Raw genomic sequence first — 18,925 nt, forward strand, 5'->3', positions numbered from 1 at the left:
AGAGAGAGAGAGAGAGAGAGAGAGAGAGATTAAACAAAAATGTGTTGTGTACATATGATTTTTAACAGCGTCAGCGAGTTGAAAGACAATTGAATGTAACTAAAAAGCAATATCAGCGAATCTGAATTCATTTATTAACTAAAACAAATATTGATACAAACACACTTGTGTGCGTATGCACAAACACACACACACAGGTGTACGAATTCCTACGTAGGAGGAGACACGATCAGCGAGGAGGTAGAGATGGTGACTGCGATAACGTACCGTAACTTACACTACGGAAACTTTAATCTAACTTAGCTTATCTTTTTTATTTTTATTTTTATATTTCATATTTTTTACATTTTTTTCTTTTGATTTTTAATTTTCATCACTTTCAGTGACGAATTACGGTACGTTATCGCAGTCACCATCTCTACCTCCTCCCCGACCGTCTGCCTCTTACTGTGTAGCAATTCCTACACCTGTGTGTGTGTGTTTGTGCCTATGCACACGAGTGTGTTTGTATCAATATTTGTTTTAGTTAATAAAGGAATTCAGATTCGCTGTTATTACTTTCTTAGTTACATTTAATTGTCTTTCAACTCGTTGACGCTGTTAAAAATCATATGTACTCTAAACACATTCTTGTTTAATCTCTCTCTCTCGGAAAAAAAATAATAGACGTCTCTAACACTATAACAGCGAAGAACAAGAGAGAGAGAGAGAGAGAGAGAGAGAGAGAGAGAGAGAGAGAGAGATTTTATTTAAAGAACATGTTAATGCTATATTTAGAGAGAAACAGAAATAGAGAGAGGACTTTTTAAAAGAGCTTGTTAATGCTATCTTGGTTTTCTTTGCTTAACTTTTTTCTTTTATTCTGTTCATCACGCTGGCCCTTCTCACAAATGATCGTTGCCAACAATCTCTTTGTCCTTAATCCCTATCAACAAAAGGCATTCTATCACTTCCAGGGTATTGCTACGATGTCTTGTAATAATGTTGATCCCCTTCGATGGTTTATCTGCTTTAATGGCTGCCTTCTGCTTGATGATCGTCGAGATCATAGGCCTATTCCGGCCATATTGTTTAGCCATATCACTCACATGCACACTGCTTTCATGTTTTTCTATAATTTCTTGCTTCAATTCTAATGAAAGAATTGCCTTCTTCCTTTTCTCACCACTACCGGTACTGAAATTTAGCTTCTTAGGCACCATGATTATAGGTAAAATCAAAAGGGAAATGTGAGAAAAGGAAGAAAATTAGCACTGTTAATAACAGACCAAACAGAGGACAACCAAACGATAAATACATTTCAGTTCAGCTAACAGTAGTGCTCATTACCATATTAAATGAGACAGGGTAAGATCAAATGCACCGCCAAAGGTTGTAACACCCAGCAACAACATCCACTGTGAAGTAACACTTCTTAAAAAATTCCTGCTGCAATATGCTCATAGAGAGGCATACTGGAGTCAACACTAACAGTCCTCTGCATTGTACCATCTGCTCTGTTCTTTCCTGATTTCTGCTCCTCGCCAATTTTCTTTAGTCTTTTTCCAACTACCTATTCACTTCTTTAACTATATATTGCTCTAACTCTCACCAATATGCCTATATATATAACAATTAAAGATTTGGATGATATGTAAGTATGAACAAATTGTTCGGATCAAATTGTTATCTTTACATATAATGAACCTATTAGATTATCCCTATGAGAGGAAATTGTTCGACTCAAGGCTCTGAAAATTAAACATATTGATAAACTGTTCAGTCTACTTACTTGTAAAAGCAAATTGTTAAGACCACCTATGTGTGTCCAAATAACTGGTCAGATTATAACAATTCTAAAATGATAATTCAGTATTGTGGTAAATAAAGATAGATGTCTTCTGAAAATAAAAAATATGTGGAATTACTAAGGATGATAAAGTACTGGTACCTACTTGTCTGGCTGCTCCTGACGAATGTCAATAGAAAGGACAACCGCATCTTCTCCGGCTGATAAGACCACATGTGGTGAGGTAGGAAGTGTGGCAAGTTTGTGTGCTGGTCCATTGTGCTTTGCCAGCTTTCTCGTTGATTTGTACTCCCCAGATGAGGATAGCTCCGCCAGGCGAACTTGGCCATCCCGAGCACAAGATACTATATGTGAATCACCACTCAAAGGTAGGAACTTACTCTGAAAAAGGAAATACGTTTTTCATGCATACATAACTTAATTCATAACTTCTTCAATGGGAAAAGAGAGAAAAGAATGAAATAAAAGAATTCTAAAAGTAAATTGTATTTTTTCTAAATATGCAAACCTTAATCTTTTAATAGTAATATTATTTTAGCAAAGCTAGAAACTGCTGTTAAAATAAATAACTTGGTGTATGGTAGTTACTGGTGGATAAGAAGGGAAGCCCAGCCCCCGGTCAGCTCACTGAGTAGCAACTTTGAACCTAACCAGGAAATTGCAGTGTGGATGAGGTGGGAAGTGTAACTTAAAGGACTCGAGTTTGTATACAGAAGTTAGGAAAAATTTGTGATTAGTGATTTATTCCTACAGGACTACAAACCATCCTTTAATGGGAAGATTACCCTCAGGGGAGAGAATGGCCTTATAACCAAACGCGCTGGTTTAAAATCCTGTGATGTCGGGACACTCGGACTTCAGGAGGACTGAGAGTGTTGACTCCAATCCACCTCCTATGACCAGAAATATTTAGGTGATAGGCTAGGCTTCTGTCACCTTGACAGATGGTCAGGGAGGAACTTATGTCCCTATGAGATATGATGTCTCAATCACAAATTTCAGTAATTTGTATTTTTCCTAACTATACAAACCTGAGTCATTTAAACAGGAGTAACAACAGCTACAATGACCCATCTGGATAAACAAAAACAATCTATAGCAAGTGTGAGGGAGAAAGGAGTTCTCCGGAATTCACCATTTTTGTCCCAGCCGTGGCGTTGACCAATCAAGCCACCCCTGCAACCTGAGTTGACTTTTGTATTTTGTCCAACTGTGTCCTTTCTTTGTGCATGTGTTCTCAAGTGTTTCGCTTGCCTTTCTTCTGTTTGTTCAGTAATAAAGCAACCACAAGAGATAAAGTGCCCTCGCTATAACGATAAATGATGTTGCACTTTTATGAGTTGCCATGAGTTTGACCCCATTTGACTTGCACACACTATGCAGGGGCAACCAGTGTTCCTAAACTTTAACCTGCCCGGAATGTAAGAACTGGCAGGAGGATCAACGGACACGATACAGTAGAAGGAAAAAGAAGACAAAAAAGTTTGTTCTCCTTCCAAGACAGCAGCTAAGGTGGTCTATCTCTTAATCTCCAGATTCAGTGTCCAAGTGCATTCCTTCCCTACAGTTTTGTTATAGAGAGTTCAGGTATGGATGCTAGCCCACACACACCAGCATGTGGAGCATATGTTGAGGTAACCTGCAGATCTCAGTCAGAGGTAGAATCCTCTCTTTATTTGCAGGTGTGTCACTCCTCGTCAGCAGTACATGAGGAGGTGCTCAAGCTGGTCTGGTCTTCATTCAGTCTCCAAAGCTGCCTGACTTTACAGATGTATTTGGAACTCTTCAGGGCTGACGGACAGGAGGAGGAAACCACGCAGCTGGAATTACCAACTCCTATAAGTATAGGGACCACGAGATTGGACATCCCCTCTTTTCCTTCATCGCCAAGGCCTACCTCTTATAATCTGGACTCTCTCAGGACAAGAACCCCTAAGAAGAGCAAGTAGGAGGCCTCTGTTTCTCCAGTGAAGAGGAAGAAAACAGAGTATGTTCAAACCCAGGGAGAAATTACCACTTCAAAAAGATTATTACAAAATAAGCTTCTCAGGCAAGTAAGATTGGCATCCGGATTTTCAATGGTTCCCCCAAAGACTCAACGTACAAAAGGAAGAAATTCATTGTATCCCCCTCCCGCACATGGAGTGACCACGTGGATGCATGCCACACTGCTCTTGCGGCCCCCTGGGTAGGATTAGTGCATGCCAACCTAGACTACCCTTGCGCTTTCCTCAGAGGAAGGCAGAACAATGGACCAGAGAGGTGGATAGGGTACGCCACAGCTCCCCAACCCAGCAAGCATACACACAAATTTATCTCCCACCACCCTTCCTCCTTTCTCATTAGAAAGGAGCACACTCCAGAAAAATGCTCTGGTCTTCATGAAGGAGGTGAGCCGGAGCCCAGACCCCTCGTAAAGACACGAGAGGGAGAGCCCTCGGGTATGAAGGAACAACAATTCAGAGGTTCCCATACTCCCTCCAAGAAAAGGGTCAAGTCAAGCACGAGCATTCCCTAGCTTCGCTACGAGGCGAATGTTAGGAATGATGACAACCAGCAATGGAAATGTAGGCAAGCGCTACCACAACCAGATGCGAGAATCTCTCTACCACGTGGCCACGCCAGGGGTCTTCATCAAGATCAAGCAGAGAGAGAGATCGTTCACCTTGGAAGATTAGAGGAGAAGGTGCGTAAGGGGTGACCCCTCTGAGAATAATACCACAAAGGATCGTGTGATAGGGCCAAGTAGGTGGAACTCCCCTGTAGGTAGTATGCATCTCTCAGGTTCAGAAAGAGCACTAAGTCGTTCCTCCTCATGGTAGCTCATATGGTGCTCACAGTCTCAACCTTAACCGGAGTTTGTATAACAAACTCGTTCAGAGCAGAGGTGTCAATTGCCGATCTCCAGCCTCTATTTGACTTCTCTACAAGGGATAGACTGGTATAAAAGCCAGGAGATTCATCCCGTACTACCTTCAGAATGTCCTTGTCATAAATCTTCTTTACCTTCGAATGAAGGATGAGGTCATTCCCCGAACACGGGCAGTAAGACAACAATATCAATAAAGTACGAGAGAGGAGGATGAAAGCCAGTCAATGAGAGGTGGTATCTACCATCCATTCCTCTGCTCCGTGATACTGCCACATTGCCTAAGGGCTCGACACATATTTCCTCCCCCTCATGACAGTTGCAAGAGAAGCTGCGTTCCCTAGCAACTTCTAGCTTCTCTCTACTGTCACTTCCCCTTCTGGCTGACCAAAATGGGGATAAAAAGGATGAGCTGAATCCATCTTATTGATGAGGATTGATTGAATGATTGATTGATTGGGAGTTATCAGGCATCCTGACATCTAAGGTCATTGATGCCGAAATTATTTGTTATAAATAAAAAATAAATAAATGGTAATTCAATTTAAAACAATAAAAGCAAAAATGTCCTTATAACAGTTAGAGAGCTTTCAGAAGACCTACTTCTGAAATAAATTTAAAAATACCACTAGTATGGTATGACACATCATGCCCGAGAATCTTAGCAAGGATGAACCCTCCATCATCACCTTGAGCCTCAAACATATATATATTTCTTACGGTACATTAAGGGGGCATTCAATCAACAAATGCCTCACTGTCAAGGGTACCAAACATTCACTGCAATATGGCTGATGTTGCCTAGTCATCAGAAACTCGTGCGTCAACCTAGTGTGACAATGCGGGGACAAGAAAGAGACGTCTCCCACTTTTGGGGCATTATGTTATACCTCCAAGGAGATATAACATTCGTTATTTCTCTCATTTTATTTCCATCTAGACTATCCCAATGCTGTTGCCAATTATTATAAAACAATTTCTTAATAGTAGGAACAAAATCATTACAGAGGATGGGATACTTTCTTGGTAGCAACTCAGATGCAGCATTTTTGCCAGTAAATCTGCCTTCTTATTCCCACACACACCTACATTTGCTGGAACCCGACAAAATTGAACATTTATACCAGTACCTCTCAATCCAATAATAAAAAGCCATTCTAAAATCTTTAAAACTAAATGCTTACTGGAATTAAAAACTTCTGAAGCTTGAATGACACTCCTTGCACTATTAAAATTGAAAAAAATACTCTCCTCCTCCAACGCTATTTTCTCAATAGCGGTCAGTATGCCACACAGTTTGGCAGTAAAATTGGAAGCTGTTAGAGGAAGTGCACACCTACAATTAAAACCATTACAATAAACTCCAATCCAATGCCAGCATCAGATTTGGAGCCATCAGTATATATGAAAGTCAATTCCCTATGTTCTGTATCATGTTCCATATAAAGAGACCTGGCTTCTAAGTCAGTCATATTCTTTTTAACACCAATAAAATATTTACAAAAAAATATCTCTGGTAATTTCCAAAGAGTCATTGATGATATCTTAATTGGAAGAACTTGTTTCTAACTACATCTAGACTGTATTAGTTGTTTCACCCAAAAACCATAAGGTTGAGGGGATTTTGGGTGTAACTCAAGAGTATGTTGAGTGCCTTACAAGGCTTACAGTCTGATAGGCTAAAGAATTAGGAAGTCTTTGCAACCTGAAGCAATACCGAACAATAAAAGACTTTCGGTAAAGGTCTAAAGGTAACTCTCTGGCATCAACAAGGAGGCTTGGGATAGGAGAGGTTCTAAAGGCTCCTGTGGTCAATCTGATACCAGTATGGCGTATAGAGTCTAAAATCTTTAGTCAACTTGGGGTGGCTGAGGAGTATATTTCACACCCATAACTAATTTTTGAAAAAATTAAGGCCTTTTATAATTTTAAAATAGTTTTGCAGTCTGCCCCCATGATGTATTGGACAAAACTTTTATAAGATTCAGAGCCTCAAGACATTCTACTTTTAATGCTTTTAAGTGAGGAATTAATGCTTCTAAGTGAGGAATCCATGTCAGCCTGCAATCAAATCTCAAGCCTGAAAACCTAGCTTCACTTACACATGGGATCCGTTGACCTTTGATGTACATATCCAGGTCTGGATGTACTCTCGAATATAACAGAAATGGATAACAGTAGTTTTACTTGTCCAAAACTTAAACCCATTCATATCATCTACAAATAGTGTTGAGATAATATCTTGGGGAATGGCGGAGGATATCCCATTAATGGCTAGTGCAAATAGGCTTGAAAAAATATGTGAAACAAATGATTGAATGAACAATGGTAGCTCTCCTCCTAATCCTAATTCATGAATGGTTTTAAGTATACCATCTCTCAATGCAGTGTCATATGCCTTTTCAAGGTAAAAAAATATTTTCATAATAAAATAAATTTTTTAATATACTTACCCGCTGATTATATAAGAGCTGAAGTCTCCTGACGCCGTGGCAGAAATTCAAAATCTCGCACTGTCGTAGATATGGCAGGTGTACACCCGCGCCCTAGCGGTACCACAGGTGGAACTACACCCAGCCACTTCAGTTCTTCCAAGCCTCATAGCAATACCACAGGTAGTCTCTAGAGGGGAGGAGGGCGGGAGTTAAATTTATATAACCAGCAGATAAGTATATTAAAGAATTTATTTTATTATGAAAATATAATTTTCGAATACTGTATAAAACTTACCCGCTGGTTATATAAGAGCTGATTGACACCCATTGGTGGCGGGTCAGAGACAGCTACATATTGAAAATTCACTTAAGCATTACATAAACACCCAACTTAAGCGCTTCTCACCTGATAAGGAAGCTGACAGCAATGGTACTCGGCCTCATTTCGTCTGCTATCCTTAGGAGATCCAGTGATCCACTCGGGGCTGATGATCTCTAGGAGCTGTCAAATGGTACAATCACCTATAACATGACAGGACCTCAACTAATACCCTTGTTCCGGGCGCACTCTAGGAACAAATTGACCACCTGACCAAACTAAAGATTGCGGAAGGCGGACGACCAGCCTCCATAAACAACCATAACTTACGAGTTCCAAGAGATAGAAAAGGGGTATTAGGAAAAGGGAACGTGGTGGTAGATCATTCAACTACTATCGCATTCGCTGCTACGAAAGGACCCAATGTATAACAGTCCTCATAAAGCGTTTGAACATGTTTCAAATAATGGGATGCGAAAACCGACTTACTCCTCCAAAAGGTCGTATCCATCAAACTTTGTAGAGAACGATTCTGTTTAAAAGCTACTGAAGTCGCTACCGCTCTGACTTCATGTGTCTTTACTTTGAGAAGCCTCTGATTCGCTTCATCACACTGAGCGTGAGCTTCTCGAATTAACAGTCTTATGAAAAAAGACAAGGCATTCTTTGACATGGGCAGTGAAGGATTTCGGACTGCACACCACAAAGCGTCTGAGTCGCCTTTCAGATTCTTTGTTCTGTCCACATACAGCCATAATGCTCTTACTGGACAGAGCACCATTAAGGTTAGGGATCTCGAAGGATTTGGGCCATGGCCGAGTAGGATTTTCATTCTTAGCCAAAAACCCCAGTTGTAAAGAACAAATGGCTTTTCCATTCCGAAAACCAATGTTCCTGCTTAAAGCGTGTACTTCACTTACTCTTTTTGCAGTGGCGAAGGCTAACCAGAAACAAAGTTTTCAAGGTTAAATCCTTAAAAGAAGCTGAGTGCAAAGGCTCAAACCTGTCACTCATGAGAAATTTAAGCACCACATCCAAATACCAGGCAAGGGGAGCTGATTGAATTTTCTTGGTGGTATCAAAAGACCTAAGCAAGTCCTGTAGATCCTTATTATTGTAGATGACGAGAAGTCATGTTTATTCTTATGATCAATGAAAAAATCCGCTATCTGGGTTAGAGATGTACTGGATGAAGAAATCGCGTTAGCCCTACACCACTCTCTGAACAACTCCCACTTGGACTGATACACCTTGATGGTGGAAGACCTCCTTGCCCTCGCAATAGCCTTGGCTGCTTTCTTCGAAAATCCAATAGCTCTAGCGAGTTTTTCGATAGTCTGAAGGCAGTCAGACGTAGAGCTCGGAGGTTTAGATGGTTTCGGGCCAAGTGAGGTTGTCTGAGAAGATATGGTCTTAAGGGAAGGCTTCTCGGGAAATCTACCATCCATTCCAGTACCTCTAGAAACCAGCTTCTTGACGGCCAGAACGGGGCTATCAGTGTCCTCCTGGTTTCTTCGTGGGATACGAACTTTCTGTATCACTTTGTAAAGAATCTTGAGTGGGGGGAAAGCATAAACCTCCATGTGAGACCAGTTCATCAGAAAGGCGTCTATGTGAATGGCTTCGGGATCTGGTACCGGAGAGCAGTAACACTCCCGTCTCTTCGTCTTTGCAGTTGCAAAGAGATCCACGAGAGGACGACACCATAAACGCCACAGACTTTTGCAGACGTCTCGGTGTAAAATCCATTCTGTGGGGAGAACTTGACCCCTCCTGCTGAGTCTGTCTGCACTCACATTGTTGACCCCTTGAATAAACCGAGTCAAAAGTGTCACTTTCCTTTCCTCTGCCCAAATGAGAAGAGGTCTTGCTATCTCGTACAAAGTCCAAGAGTGGGTCCCGCCTTGTTTTGTAATATAGGCAAGAGCTGTAGTGCTGTCCGCATTGATTTGGACTACCTTGCCCCTGATCTGCTTCTCGAAGCCTTTGAGGACCAGATGAATTGCCAAAAGCTCTTTCTGGTTGATGTGGAGAGTTGTTTGCTCCACTGTCCAAGCCCCCGAAAGCTCCTCCTTCCCCAGAGTAGCTCCCCACCCCGAGTTTGAAGCGTCGGAACACAACACGAGGTCTGAGCTCTTCTGATATAATGACAACCCTTCCTTCAGTCTGTGCTCATTGTCCCACCATTGAAGATGAAACTTGATGGAGCTCGTGATGGGAACGTAATCCCTGTCTAGGCTGTCCCCTTTTTTCCAATGGCGATTGAGATGAAACTGAAGGGGACGCAAATGCAACCTCCCCAGAGTTACGAACTTCTCTAATGATGAGAGAGTGCCCAGAAGGCTCATCCAATCTCTTATGGAACTGAGTTCCTTCTTCAGGAAAGTTTGGACTTTTTGGAGAGCTGACTGTATTCTTACAGGCGACGGAAAAGCCCGAAAACTTCGACTGCGAATCTCCATCCCCAAATAAAGAATCTCCTGGGATGGAGTCAGTTGCGATTTTTTTGAGCTCACCAGGAGGCCCAGTTCCCTGGTTAAATCCAGAGTTATTTTCAGGTCCTTCAAACAGCAATCGCCTGAGGAGGCTCTTATCAGCCAATCATCCAGGTACAGAGAGACCCTGATTCCCCTCGAATGCAGCATGCTTGCTACATTCAGCATGATCTTGGTAAAAAATAGAGGAGCCGTGCATAGTCCGAAACAAAGAGCCCTGAATTGGAAGACCTTGTTTCCGTCTATGAATCTCAGATAACGTCTGCAGCTGGGACGAATTGGAATATGGAAATAGGCGTCTTGGAGGTCTATTGAGACCATCCAATCGTCTTTCCTCACCGCCGCCAGAACCGTCTTCTGAGTTTCCATCGTAAACGTCGAATTCTAGACGTAACCATTCAGAACACTTACGTCCAGAACCGGTCTCCACTCCCCGGAAGTCTTGGGGACTAAGAAAAGGCGGTTGTAAAACCCCGGAGATGTTACATCCTGCACTTCCTCTATTACTTGTTTCTCTAGTAATAGATACATCTGGAGACGCATGGCTTGCTTCTTGGGACTCTCTCTGTATTTGGACGAAAGATCCACTGGATCTGTGACTAATGGAGGAATAGCCAGGAAGGGGATCTTGTAACCCTCCTTTAACACTTGGACGGACCAGGGATCCGCTCCATTCCTCTCCCAGGTCATCCAGAAGTGAATCAACCTGGCACCCACTGCTGTCTGAAGGATAGGACAGTCAGACTCTACCTCGGCCGCTTTTGTTTCCTCTGCTCCTAGGTTTCCTTTTGTCTGGTTTGAAAGAGCCCCTTCCGGAGGGTTTCCCACGAAAGGGCTGAGAAGGTCGAACACCAGTAGAGACTTCCTTAGGTTTACGTGAAGCAAAAGCTGAAGGCAAAACTTTCCTCGCCGTATTGGTCACCAAATCATGTGTGGCCTTCTGAGTGAGAGCAGTGGCAACTTCCCCCACCAACTCTTGTGGAAATAAGGTGGTAGACAAAGGAGCAAATAGTAGCTCTGCTTTCTGGTAGGGAGAAACTCCTGCTCAAAGAAAAGAGCACATCGTGGCCCTTTTCTTGAGGATTCCAGCTGTGAACAAGGCAGCTAACTCATTCGAACCATCCCTCACACCTTTGTCCAAGCAGGACATCAAATGAACAAGGCCACTAGTGTCCGTGTCCTTCATATCTGAGACCCTCTTACTCAAAGCTCCCAAAGACCAGTCTAGGTAATTAAGCACTTCGAAGGCCCTGAACAGACCCTTAAGTAAATGATCGAACTCCGTCATTGACCACCAAACCTTTGTTTTCCTTAGGGCTAGACGACGAGACGAATCTACCAAACTTGAGAAATCTCCCTGGGCAGAAGAAGGAAATCCCAAGCCCAGCATTTCACCAGTCTTGTACCACACACTAGATTTAGAAGCCAATCTTGCGGGAGGAAAAGCAAAGGCCGTTTTGCCAAGAGTTCTCTTAGAGTCCATCCAGGAACCCATTAACTTCAAGGCCCGTTTAGAAGGCCGTGAAAGTACCATCTTAGTATAAACCAGCACTTTGGTTGTTTTACCTAAGATAAACTCCGATGGGGGAGAACGAGGGGCCACAGGAGTAAAATTATCAGGAAAAACTTCTGTAAGAATCAACATAAATTTTCTAAGATCAACAGCATGTTGATAATGTTTCTCTTCCTCATTCTCAGAAACCTCCTCTAAAGGCTCGTCCACGTCAGACTTCTCTTAAAGTTCGTCTTCAGGCAGTGCAGCAACTGTTGCAGCCAGAACTGAAGGATTAACGTCTGAAAGAGACCGTCTGTCAGAGTCAATAACTTCATCCAACTGAAGAGGGGAGGTCGAAGTTGACTGATGAGAGACGTGGATGGGTCGACGCTCGCCGTCAATAGTTAACTGTCGCGTGTCGTCCCGAGAATGCTTAGAATCTGCTTGCTGTTGCACTGACCGAGGTTGGAATCTGACATCAACTGCCGAGAGTCAACGCGTAGCGTCCGCTAGCAGTTGACGCAGACGATCTCTGCCGTCAAAAGAAGATTGTTGATGGTCGTCTTGTGGACGCCTAGCGTCCAAATGTTGTTGACGCTGCCGCTTCACAGCGTCAAATGTTGGCTGCAGAGAATCTTCGTGGCGACGCATTGCGTCTATGTGGCGACGCATTGCGTCCATTTGCCGACGCCGGTGTTCTTTCTCACGTACGGAAGTCGAAATTTGTTTAGCAAGAACTCTCTGACGTGACTCATCTATATCAACCTGGTGTCGAGCACTGCGAATGGGAGACCACCTGTGCGATAACTCGTCAACACTAGAGACCGCCGGCCGCCGGCCGCCTATGCGACAACTGGTCTGACGTCTGACGCCCAATTGTACTGCCAACACCTGGTTGATAAGAATCCATGAATGACGAGAGCTGTTTTTTCATAGATAAAAGCATAGACCACTTAGGATCTTCAGTTAATACATTTGACTCCTTCCTTGTCGGTAAAACAGTATCATCATCACCACGCTTTTCGGGTGAAGAAAGCCAGTCTGAAGGGAGAGGCGGCGCACGAATAGTTACATCGGCAATAGAAACAAATTCAGAGTCGGAAAGTATTTTCTCTACTCAAATACCGTGATCTGGACGCTTCGCAGGAGTACAAGTAATGGGAGAACGGAAACGCTCAGGGGAATCCCACGTACTACAGCCTGGACGTGCAGGTGATTCCGGACGCTGAGCAACCGCATGCGATCTTTTAAGCGGTCTAGACGCTCGACGCCACATCTCACTACCCGAACCTTCATCGGAGGACGAGGATATCGTACCAACCTCACCTTTCCTACGATGAGGGTGAACGACCTGTGATACGGCAACAGGAACATTCGAGGGAACGTCTGCACGATTGATGAAGATTCTCATTCCCTTTAGCCGTTCGACTTTACTTCTCCCATGGGTTCGAGAGCTCGAAAGAGGTCTTAGGCTAGGCGAACAACAAGATCGTGCAGACGCGCCCTCCACAACACTGAACACATTAGAAACACTTTCCACAGTTCCGACAGTTTCACCATTTTTCAGCACATTAATTCAGAAAAAATTTTATTTCTATCTGCCGATAACGACTCAACTTTTTCACCGAGAGCCAGAATCATGGTAAACATGTCTTTCATAGATGGTTCCTGATCTACCACTACGGTGGAAGGAATAGGATTAGGAATATTAACATTAGGTATGGCTACCTCAACAGATCGTGAAGAACTACGCCTAACTCTATCCCTCTCAAATCTCCAAACATAACGTTCGTATGTTACCCATTCATCATCCGTTAATGAAAAACATTCATTACATCTATTATCAAAAGAACAAGGTTTTCCCCTACATTTAACACAAATATCGTGTGGATCAACAGACCCTTTAGGGAGTCGAGTACGACACCCTTCACTAACACACTTACGAATAGCAGGGGAGAGGTCGGCCATTTTGAATGGTTAAAAGAAAGACCGACAACCAAAAAACAAAGGAAATATTAATAAATATAACCACAAACAAAAGAGTTAAGATTAAATGAAAGAGAAAATGATTAACGATAGTTCAAACTCAGAGAAAACGTTGTACATCACCAAACAACTTCCCAACAGAGTAAGACAGCGAGAGCGAACTTCAATATGACAGCCAGCTATGCAGGCAGAAGAAGAACTGAAGTGGCTGGGTGTACAGTGAACCCTCGTTTATCGCGGTAGATAGGTTCCAGACGCGGCCGCGATAGGTGAAAATCCGCGAAGTAGTAACACCATATTTACCTATTTATTTAACATGTATATTCAGACTTTTAAAACCTTCCCTTGTACGTAGTACTGTTAACAAACTACCCTTTAATGTACAGAACACTTAATGCATGTAATACAGTACCCTAAACTAAAACAGGCACAAATATTAAAGGCGACTTTATATCATGCGTTTCCTAAACACGCCAAAAAGCACGATAAAAAATGGCAACCAATGTTTTGTTTACGTTTATCTCTGATCCTAATGAAGAAACAAACGCATTTACACATCTGTTTATAGGTTAGTTTTTGCATCAATTATATTGATTATTCAGTACAGTATGTTGATTTGGTTATTACTAATGTTTTACTTAATTTTTCTTAGGACTTCCAAATGAAATTTTTTTCTTTATGACGCCGCCTGAAACGACGGCGTCATAAAGTACGCTCAGTAAACAAACTAAGGAATTTAACCCGCATGATGAAAGTGATAAATAATGATATTACAGTAAAAGCTTTTATAAAATATGTTATTACAAATATTATTTACCGTATCTATATAAAATCATACATACGTAGCAAAGCAGGAAAACAATCTACAAGAGAGAGAGAGAGAGAGAGAGAGAGAGAGAGAGAGAGAGAGAGAGAGAGAGAGAGAGAGAGAGAGAGTTGTTTTACATACGTAAATGTAAATTTTAAACAAAACAAAAATAGCCCCATTTCATATAAAATAGATTACAAATATTTTACTTTATCATATTACAGTAGTCTGTATAATACTGTAAAGTTCAGTACAGTATGTTGTTGTTAAAGTCGTGGCGATGAAATTCTCACGAAACAAAAACACGCCATTTGATTACAACAGCTGATTCATTCTCTCTCTCTCTCTCTCTCTCTCTCTCTCTCTCTCTCTCTCTCTCTCTCTCTCTCTCTCTCTCTCTCTCTCTCTCTCTCTCTCTCTCTCTCTCTCTTCGTGTTATACAATACTTACATTTAGATGAAGAAACTAAAATTAGTTTTCTTAGTGTCAATTAAATACGAAATGAAATAATTAGGCCGAGTCTACATCCATTTCAATCATAGCCAAAAATAGGGCATCCGATTTCATCAGCAAACCACTATTTTTTGGGAAATATCATTTTATTCTAGAAAATTGCCACTCTTTAAATAGTTAATTGCACATTAAGAAAGCGTGTACTTTTGTTTTTAAATTTCGGGTGTGTTTTAAAAATCGAGTATTGTTGACTTTTTTTTTTTTTTACTTTTGGCTGTGATTAGATCAGCTGTCATCTAGCTGCCGCTCTTGAGTGTGTACGAATACACTAACAAAGTATGATTTATACCATTTCTTAACTTATTCAAACCGTCTACAGTATACAGTTGATATTACATAAGCACCAATGTGTTATAACCTATCAAATTTTTTTGTTTATTACATTTAAACCCCCCTCTATCTCTCTCTCTCTCTCTCTCTCTCTCTCTCTCTCTCTCTCTCTCTCTCTCTCTCTCTCTCTACCTATCTCTCTCTCTCTCTCTCTCTCTCTCTCTCTCTCTCTCTCTCTCTCTCTCTCTCTCTCTCTCTCTCTACCTCTCTCTCTCTCTCTCTCTCTCTCTCTCTCTCTCTCTCTCTCTCTCTCTCTCTGTGTGGGCTACTTTTCCCTACCTCCCATTCCTTACCTCTCTCTATCTCTCTAACAAATGATATCTTTGTTGCTCCTCAAAGTTTCATTTATATTGAAAATCAATCATGATTCAATTTTCCTTACTTTCTCCAATCTCGCACCATCGGTCACATCGCGGTATTTTCGATATTTCCGGAAAATCCGCAATATATGTATAGACATGGGTTATGAAAAAAATCCGCGAAGTGGTGAATCCGCGATGGTCGAACCGCGAAGTAGCGAGGGTTCACTGTAGTTCCACCTGTGGTACCGCTAGGGCGCGGGTGTACACCTACCATATCTACGATAGTGCGAGATTTTGAATTTCTGCCACGGCGTCAGGAGACTTCAGCTCTTATATAACCAGCGGGTAAGTTTTATATTTGAAAAAAGACTCTTACATGGAGCTGTTTGGAAGCAAAGGCTTCACAAACAGAAGATTCGAGTCGTATCAACACATCAGTAGAGTGCATTTCTCTAAATCCACACTGGATAGGTAATTAAATACCCTTATTTTCTAGATACCATAGCAGTCTTGCATCGACCATCTTCTCCATGACCTTACATGAACAAGATGTCAATGCAATTGGTCGATAGGTTATAGCTAAAAACTCATCTTTACCTGGGTTTAAAAAGGCTAAAATAAAGGCTAGTTACCAAACACTTGGATAACTATGATCATGCCATATTCTGTTAATAATGCTTAAAATAAATAACTTGATATTAACAGGAACATGTTTCACCAATGCATAAGGAATTTCATCAGGTCCAGTGACTGTATCATTACACATGGCAAGTGCAGAATCAAACTCTCTTTCAGCAAAAGGAGAATTGTATGCCTCTTCCCTTCCCATAGCAAAATTTTAACTTTCTTTTCTTCAATGCTCCTAAACTGGTGACCAGGAGCTGCTTCACACATGCATGATACATTTGAGAAATGATCAGCCAGGCCATTGCTAACCTCAGTTGCTCCAGTCACATGCTGATCATTCACCTCCAACATTGGTGGTGGGTTGGGGGTGTATTTGCCTATCCTTTTTACTTTCCTCCACACAGCAGATGGTGGTGTTCTACTGTTCACGGAGGAAACAAAAGACACCCAAGAATAGCGCCTAGCTTCTTTCATGGCACGACGTAACTGTGCTCTACATTTCTTGCATATTATTAAGTTCTCCTCTGTACAGGGCCTACGCAATCGAGTCAAAAGATTTTCTTGTGACTCTGTGTATGGCATTTAGTTCTGAAGACCACCAGGGGACTGGTCACCGTATGAATAACCCTGTGGTTTTTGGAATTGAACTGACTTCTGCTGTATGTAGAGCTCCATTCAGTAAGTCTATGACATCATCTACACTTTCAAATTGTTCTGCATTCCCTTCAATTTCACTTAGCTCCCAAAATTTATTCCAGTCCACCTTGGTAAGGTTCCATTGTGGCAAACTCTATAAAGGTGGACTATTGTTCGTATTTATAATCGGAGCATGATCACTAGTATGCCAATCATCTAACGTTCTCCATTTAAAATTGAGAAGGCAATTAGACCTTGCAACTGAAAGGTCAAAGCACAATAAGGTACCTGTCTGAACATTTAAGTGTGTGGACTCTCCTGTATTAAGGAGTCCCACATCTTCCATTTTCCGCAATTGATGGAATGGTATTGGCCCTCGTGTTTGCTAAAACATCACCTCATAAAGGATGTCTACCATTCAAATCTCCCAGTGAAAGAAAAGGCTGAGGGAGTTGTTGAATCACCTCTACTAAATTATCATATGAGATGTTGTCATTTGGAGGCAAGTAAGGACAACAAATGGTGTATTTTCTTCCAATAACAATCTGTAAAATCTTTGCCTGCACTGCAGAGGTGTACGAATAGACTTCTGCTGTGGCTCCCTACTCTCTGACTATATGGTGTCCTGTAGCTGATATATTCGCAACGACAAGGAGTATTATCATCAAGTTTCCTATTGAGTAGAAATGCAATTATGGGGGAGTGCTCATAAATGAAGAGCTTAAGTTCTTCATGTTTGGCCCTCAGACCTTGACAGTTCCAGAGAAAATTAAGTTTACTTCTAGAAAGATTCCTTAGAAGGCTTCCTTTCAGAGTTTTTAATTGATAGGAGTCTCTGATCCTTTTTCTGGAAAAGTAGGTCTTGCTAAGCTTGGTTTAATGTTTTTCTTAGCGGCCTTCTTATCTACTTGTCGACGGGGATGGTGAACCTCAACCTTAATTTCAGATACATTTAAATTTTTTGGAAGTTCATCATCCTTTCCAGATAGAATATCATACTTATTTGCAATAGGAATTTTCGTATTTCTTGTTGGAGGAGAGAGAGATGGTGGTCTTCCTCTTTTTCGACTGAAAGATAGAGAGCTATTAGGATTATGTACCTCCATCATGACAGGTACATCCAATAGCTCTCTAGCATACGATCCTCCCCTAGATCTGGCAATGATGCTGCCCGAGATGAAAGCCTTGAGCTGTTCATCCGAGGTGTGGCAGACCTAGAGGAAGGAGGCGGTGCCTTTTTGACGAGAGGCACCAAATCTTAATTAAGAGGATTGGTAATAGCCTTAGGCCTTGCTTCAGCAATAGTATGCTTTACATTACCTGGCCTAACTTTTGTTGCAATTTTTCCTAGATGTCCTGCATCCTTAGATTTTAAGGCCTTGGCATAACTCTTGGTTTTGATTAGAAGTTGCCTACCATACCCCACACTGATATGCTCTACATCCAACTTCTGAACATCTGTTTCTTCTGTTTGATATTGAGGACATTTCTTGTTGGTTGGCTTGTGATCCTGGCTAAAATTAGTGCACCTTGAAATAATAGTGCAGGGTCCATGCTCAGGATCAGAACAATTGTCACATATCTTTACGATTTTACATACTCTGCATGGATGACCAAATTTGAAATGATTGAAGCACTGCAATGGTTTCTGTTTATACAAGCAAACCAGTATTCTTTGATTTTCAATGTATATAGGAGAGGATAAATCATGGTCTCTAAAAGTGAAAATAATCATAGTGGTTCAGGGAATCTTATGAACCTTCCATATTTCTTTTGGCACATATCTAAGATTTTATCATTGCTAAAATCATATGGGTCTTTATTAAAAATTACTAATATTCCATAGCTAAAATTCAAATGTGGTTTGACATCCTCTATGATGCCCACTTTCCTTTGTATTATCTAACTAAATTCAAAGTAATTAATTTCTTCTGCCTTAGATGTTGCAATCAACCACATTGATGGCTTAGGCTTTCTTTCCGATATCAGATTTACTTTGGTGTCAGCAGACTCACTCTGACACCAATTAATAGGGCACCAGCCACCCGTTGAGATACTACCGCTAGGGAGTTATGGGGTCTTTTGACTGGCCAGACAGTACTACATTGGATTCTCCTCTCTGGTTACGGTTCATTTTCCCTTTGCCTACATACACACTGAATAGTCTGGCATATTCTTCTCATATTCTCCTCTATCCTCATACACCTGACAACACAGATTACCAAACAACTCTTCATCACCCAAGGGGTTATTGCACTGTAATTGTTCAGTGCCACTTTCCTCTTGGTAAGGGTAGAAGAGACTCTTTAGCTATGGTAAGC

General features: G+C 41.6%; 1 protein-coding gene across 4 annotated transcripts in view; it reads right to left on the bottom strand.

The window, feature by feature from the left end:
• The window catches only part of LOC137617179 (DDB1- and CUL4-associated factor 8-like), a 483,388-nt gene that overhangs the window by 340,344 nt on the left and 124,119 nt on the right, over positions 1-18,925 (bottom strand). For all 4 annotated transcript variants that reach the window (XM_068347053.1, XM_068347054.1, XM_068347056.1 and 1 more), the window contains exon 5: positions 1,935-2,170. In XM_068347053.1, coding sequence (XP_068203154.1) covers positions 1,935-2,170 — 236 coding nt within the window. The remainder of the gene's footprint in view (positions 1-1,934; positions 2,171-18,925) is intronic.

Source organism: Palaemon carinicauda, chromosome 23 (genome assembly GCF_036898095.1).
Source record: "Palaemon carinicauda isolate YSFRI2023 chromosome 23, ASM3689809v2, whole genome shotgun sequence".
In the NCBI taxonomy this organism is placed as follows: Eukaryota; Metazoa; Arthropoda; class Malacostraca; order Decapoda; family Palaemonidae; genus Palaemon; species Palaemon carinicauda.